The sequence below is a fragment of the Octopus bimaculoides genome, chromosome 11 (assembly GCF_001194135.2).
Source record: "Octopus bimaculoides isolate UCB-OBI-ISO-001 chromosome 11, ASM119413v2, whole genome shotgun sequence".
NCBI classification, from domain to species: domain Eukaryota; kingdom Metazoa; phylum Mollusca; class Cephalopoda; order Octopoda; family Octopodidae; genus Octopus; species Octopus bimaculoides.
This window is the reverse complement of record NC_068991.1, coordinates 67,514,744-67,521,190: the sequence shown is the minus strand read 5'-3', so window position 1 is coordinate 67,521,190 and position 6,447 is coordinate 67,514,744. Positions and strand designations below refer to the sequence as shown.

At 32.4% G+C, this 6,447-nt stretch overlaps 2 protein-coding genes across 2 annotated transcripts in view; one reads left to right on the top strand and one right to left on the bottom strand.

Annotated features, from left to right (window-relative positions):
• LOC106873891 (tectonin beta-propeller repeat-containing protein 2) overlaps positions 1-4,855 on the top strand; it is a 54,450-nt gene extending 49,595 nt beyond the window's left edge. Inside the window, exon 17 of the mRNA XM_014921416.2 lies at positions 170-4,855. Coding sequence (XP_014776902.1) covers positions 170-327 — 158 coding nt within the window. The 3' untranslated portion in view covers positions 328-4,855. The remainder of the gene's footprint in view (positions 1-169) is intronic.
• Positions 4,856-6,130: 1,275 nt separating this feature from the next.
• Positions 6,131-6,447, bottom strand: part of LOC106873890 (N-acetylgalactosaminyltransferase 7) — a 35,712-nt gene continuing 35,395 nt past the window's right edge. Inside the window, exon 13 of the mRNA XM_052972004.1 lies at positions 6,131-6,176. Within this exon, the coding sequence (XP_052827964.1) occupies positions 6,131-6,176 (46 nt within the window). The remainder of the gene's footprint in view (positions 6,177-6,447) is intronic.

Sequence of the window (6,447 nt, the reverse complement as noted above, 5' to 3'; positions counted from 1 at the left end):
TTTTTTTCCTTACTTCCCCCTCCCAAAAAGAAAAGCTCTACATTGTATTTGTCCCATCTTCGTTGAGCCCTGTGTGGCTAATAAAAGAAATGTATCTATCTATCTATCCATCTATCTATCTCGGTCTGTCATTCTCTACATTGTCTTACATTTGTGTTTCTCGTTACAGCGTCTCCGTCTAATGAGCTGTGGGCAATCAGTAAAGAACTACAGCTGTATCGTCATCACACGAAGTTTATTTATCGCAAACGTCAATCAGCAATGCCTGCCGCACCTGCTGACCTGCTGGACCAATCGACAATGGACGATGATTGGGAAATTGTATAATTACCTACCACCACCACTACCGCCGCCGCCGCCCATTTACACACACAAACACACACACACACTCACACACATACAAACAAAACACACATGTATATAAGTAACCCTTGACCTGCTAGAAATAACAGCCAAATCTCTACCGTCTTTTTAAAAACAGGAAGGACACATTGGATTATGTTACGTAATCATTGAGATACAGGAAGATCCTTGACTTGCTAGAAATAACAGCCAAATTTCTACCTTCTTTTTTAAAAACAGGAAGGACACATTGGATTAGTTACGTAATCATTGAGATACAGGAAGATCTTTGACCTGCTAGAAATAACAGCCAAATTTCTACCTTCTTTTTTAAAAACAGGAAGGACACATTGGATTATGTTACGTAGTCATTGAGATACAGGAAGATCCAAGACCTGCTAGAAATAACAGCCAAATCTCTACCTTCTTTTTTAAAAACAGGAAGGACATATTGGATTATGTTACGTAATTATTGAGATACAGGAAGATCCTTGATCTGCTAGAAATAACAGCCAAATTTCTACCTTCTTTTTTAAAAACAGGAAGGACACATTGGATTGTGTAACGTAATTATTGAGATACAGGAAGATCTTTGACCTGCTAGAAATAACAGCCAAATTTCTACCTTCTTTTTTGAAAACAGGAAGGACACATTGGATTATGTTATGTAGTCAGAGATCCAGGAAGATGGGATTGCTGGAATGTCTCATTGCTTGTAGGTTCTGCTTGATAGGGGTTGACCTGGGGTTAAACCACAGCAACACACACACACATATACACCCCTACAACTTCCCATTTCCTGACACTCTGTTCATTTACTCCCATCCACTCCTGTTACTGTTTGTCTTTACCAACATATATATGAATAATAATAATAATAATAATAATAATAACAATAAACCTTGAGTTCAATGCAACCCCATAAAGCTGGTTCACTAGTCAGCATCATTAGACAGTGGCCAGCATAATGGAATGGGAGCTTTATTTGCATATTCAAAACATTTCCCCATAAACAAAAATTAAAAGAAGTGGGTGTGTGTGCATTTGGGTGTTTGTGGCTGTATATGTGTGTGTGTGTGTATATATATATATATATATATATATATATAAAAACAATCATACACATAATTACACACACACACACAATCATGTACTCACAATTACACATATACATACACAATCATGTACACACATTTTCATATACATATATATATATATATGTTTGATTGATAAATTCAATAATAGGATAAAAATCTTTTACAAGAATTTTATCAGGAAGCCAGTGTGTAGAAAAATTCGTAAGGGAAATTTCTATTCCCAAGAATATAATTATTCGTTTATATTTATATAAGGGGAATTACTACAGAATAATGCCACACACTGTTTTTTCCTCGCATTTGGTACTAAATGTGTTTATTTTGGAAAGTCCAGTGTGTGGCATTATTCTGTAGTAATGCCCCTTATATAAATATATATATAATTATATGCACACGCACTCACACACATACAAACACACACAACACTTACATACACACATGCAAATAATCATGGACGTAGAATAACATGTAAATATGCGTGTGTGCATTTGTGTATGCGTGTGATTAATAACTGTTCCAAAATCACAAAATGTAAATCTGTCTTGTTTGCAGCATTCTTCACACAGATCCCTGGCTTCTTCCCTTTTCCGCTTATCTCTGTCCCACTGACCTTGACCTTTGAACTCTGGGTACTCGTTAGCACTGCAATCGATTGGAGACAATAAGAAGAAAAAGAAGGCTATATGCGGCACGAAAGGCATTTGCAAAAACGGCTTATGTCAGATATATAATCATTGTGTGTATTCATTTCATCTCTCTTTAACAATCATGTTATTGCATACAGCTCCTCACAGCCCTATATTAATGTAGATATATGTGTGCACACACACACACACACTTGTACATGCATATTTACATAGATGTATGTGTGCATGTGTGCGCATGCGCGCGTGTGTATGTGAGAGAGTGTTTCGATGTACAAATCTGAAAGGAAAAAATATACTCAACACACGGGTGTGGTTTATTTGTGTATAAAATTCTCATCACTTAATAGAAAAAAAAATAATCAGTAAGTTGATGTCTTTGTAGATTTGGGACAACAATGATAATAATAATAATATTAATAATAATAATGATAATAATGGTGTTGGTCCATCTCTCCTGTGTTTGTGTGTGTATTTATATATATATACTCTTACATATGCACATGTATCTGTGTATGTGTGTATATATATATATATTTATATATATATACACACACATACACACAATGTATATAAAATCTTTCAAATGGTAGAAGAGAAAGGATACTTGACGTAGCCATTAAAAATAACTTCAATTTCTCAATTGAAAGGTATACTGAAAATCATATCTCTCTCTCTCTCTCTCTCTCTCTCTCTCTCTCTCTCTCTCTCTCTCTCTCCCTCTCTCTCATACACACACACACACATTTAATCTACTGAGCCCATACATAGACCATGTCTTTCTATCAATTTTCTATTTATGTCATGCTTAAAGTCCCTTACAGAATCAAGCTGCTTTCACCGGCAAACCAATTATATCATATTTTGTCAAATGATGTGGTTCACCTGTAGAATTATTACATCTGAGTTGCAATCCTGGTTAACTTATTTCTTGTAAATTCTTCTCCAGAATGTCAATGCCTCCTTCTTAAAGAATTTATCCAGGAATAACTCGACAAATTTGTATCTTTAGAATTGTTTCTAGGAATAATTATCAAATTCGTACTTCTAGAACTGTTTCTTGGAATAACTGACAAATTTTATATCTTTAGAACTACTGCATCTGGAAATAACAGATAAATTTTCTGCTTTCTCAAGTTTATGAGAAAATTTCAACGACAACATAAATTATAAACATTGCCCATTATCATTCCAGACCTTTTATTGCTAATATCACTGGCTGATAATTACAAACCCAAGCTCATATTCTTTTATTGTATCAATATGTTATTTACAAAATGATCAATTTATTTTTATATTTTGCATTCAGATATTTTGCTTTCATTTTTTTTTTTTTTTTTACAAATATTATTTTACAATTTTTTTTTTTTCATGTATTTATTTTTGACAATCCTTGTGCAGGAATATTTTATTGTGATCATTTTTTTCAGTTACATGCTAATATTTTTTCATTTTGAAACAGCATTGCCTGTCTAAAAAGGCTGTTGCTAAAATGAGGATTTGTATTATGATGATAATAATAATGATTTATGATGGGGGAAGACAAAAGAACGAGGAGGAGGAGGAAGAGATGAAGAAAAAGGAAAAGAAGAAGAATGATTCTTAACTGGAATCGAAATTTCAAAGTAGATTAAGCTTCTATTTCATACAATGGTGTTTTAAAATTTATTTTGATAATTTGTTTTAACAAATTTTGTTGTTTATGTGAATTAAAATTATTTTCAATCTGTGATACTATAACCAGAAAAGAAAGGAAAGCTGTTAAGTAATCTTATCACTCGCTTACTTGCCACATGTAATTTGTATGTGTGTGTGTACATATATATATATATAATTTTTCATAGAAAACCATGTAATCGTTACCAATATAGCAAGAGATTTCACCGCAAAAAAGTCTAAATTAGACTTCTTAGGGTTCATTCTCCTTGTTTATATATCCAAAGTTTTAAATTTAAATTTAAGAGGAATAAATTACAATAATAATGGATATTAGCGTCAAATCTCTCTTAAATTTAAATTTAAAACTTTGGATATATATATATATATATATATATATATATATATATATATACATACACACACACACACTAACTAACGACCTTCTCTCCTCCAACTACTTAAAGGAATATTTCTTCTATGTCACTGTCTTGACTGTCAGAATTATTCACTGCATCTATAAAAATCTTCAATTGAAAAGTTATTCCAATACAATGTATATGATTGAAACCAAATTTTACAGATTGTACAGAAAATTCTTTACATTGCATCGACTTCTTTGTCGATTTAAAGCTGTGACCAATTCCGATTCCTTGAAAATATTTTGATCAATGGTTTAGAAAGGAAAATAAAAACAAAATCTAAATGTTTTGTAGTGTCTATGAAGCACATGCTTTCTCATGAAATAGTCAACTAATATTTATACTCTTAAGATATCTCAGACATACCAGGATCTGGATTTCTGGTGGAATGTACAAAGATTATTCAATTGTGCTATTTCATGATTTTTAGGTATAAAAATTTAAACAGTTCATCATTTTGAAACTTGGTGCATTGCCTATTTGCGAATATTTTTGAGTATGTATATGTGTTAATTTTGAATTGTTTTTATTGATTTTCATGATCAATTTTATTTAATGTTGCATTATTATAAGAGAGAAAATATTAACTAGTCATACTGTGAAATGAAGTAGATATATAAAACTAAAGAAATGTCTAGTACTAAATTGCTAGGTTATTTCTACTAAAATAAAAAAAAATCTATGGAATTATTTATCAGGTTCTTGAGGCTGAAAATTTTTGTCTTCTGTTAAGTTGCTCATGTCACAAAATTCTTCATACTTTACAAACCATCAGATGTTCAAGAATGAACTAATTACAAGTACATAATCAGTATTGTCATCATCATCATCATCATCATCACCATCATTTCACTTAATATCTATTTTATAAAGCTTGCAGGACTTAGACAGGTCTGCCTGGCCATATTTCTTTAAATAATATTGTTTAGTAAAATCTAAGGAGTTGTCCTGAAAATTTTTAACAGTTACCTGCCCTTCAAAGAGCCAATCACAATCAGAATATAGTATAGAACAGGGGTCACCAAAATACAGCTCATGGGCCAGATCTGGCCTGTGGGGGTCAGTTCATCTGGCCCGCTAATGCACAGTACCTTTTGTGTAAGTACCTACAATGAGAGTTCATTTGCCTCTGGTTTGCATCAGTGTTTGGAACAACTTATATCTGTGAGCAAACATTCTCAAAAATGAAGGATGTAAAGTCAGCACATCGAACAAGGTTGACTGATGAACATTTGAAAGCAATTCTTTTGGTTGGATGCAACAATTCCAAAGCAAATATTGATGATATCTTAAAAGTTAAACACCAGTTTCACAAATCTCAGCAACCTTTTTTGCTGCTTAGTTTGTGAAATTCAGATACGTGTACACTGGGTGTGATATAACAATCTGTTATGTCTCAAGCTACTGCTATCTAGCACCTTCGGATGATCTCTACTCAACCACTACTCAACACTCCTACCATGGCCAGACTACCTCTATTTATATGTCTTGGGCGATCCTACTTCTTCGCTTGGGGGCGTTGACACAACACAATCTTATTGCTAACGTCACCTTCTTTGATAGTTTTTTGGTAAATAAATATGCTGGTTGTCTTTAGGTTTTTGTGTATTCATTGTATTGTATTGAACAAAATGGTTATGTGGTCCACACTCATCATTCTCTCAGTTATCTGGCTTGCTGTGAAAAAAGTTTGGTGACCCTTGATATAGAACAGATGTCTAGCACCAAGCATTTCTCTGATATTAGTTGTAAACAGCACTTGATACTAGACAAAAATATTATAGACTTGTATAAACTAGCTTATAGTATAGTTTTGCTACTAGAAATAGCTTAGCCATAATGGTTTTACTCTTACCAATAAGCATATAGCACCATTTCTTCTGTTCACCTCAATAAAGAACTATAGCTCTTGGCTTCTCAAAGTAGCTCAGCTGGTAGCATGGAGGGGTGTTGTGTGGTTTAATTATTACTAAAGTTTTTCCAATTTCCTTACTTTGAGCACAAATTCACCACAGCTAAGAAATACAGAAGAAATATTTATATAATTTAAATTATCTCTGGAGCAAACATATGTGTCAATCTTCTGACTTTTAAGAATTTTGTAGCAAACATTTGTAAAACTTGGCAAGGTGGACCTGCAGAAATAAATTATGAAAATCATCATTATATATATATGTGTGTGTGCTTGTGTTATATGAAATATTAAACATTATATATTTTTTAAACATGAAAAGTATAATGTTTATTGTTATTTATATTAAAAGATTTAACATTAATTATATATAT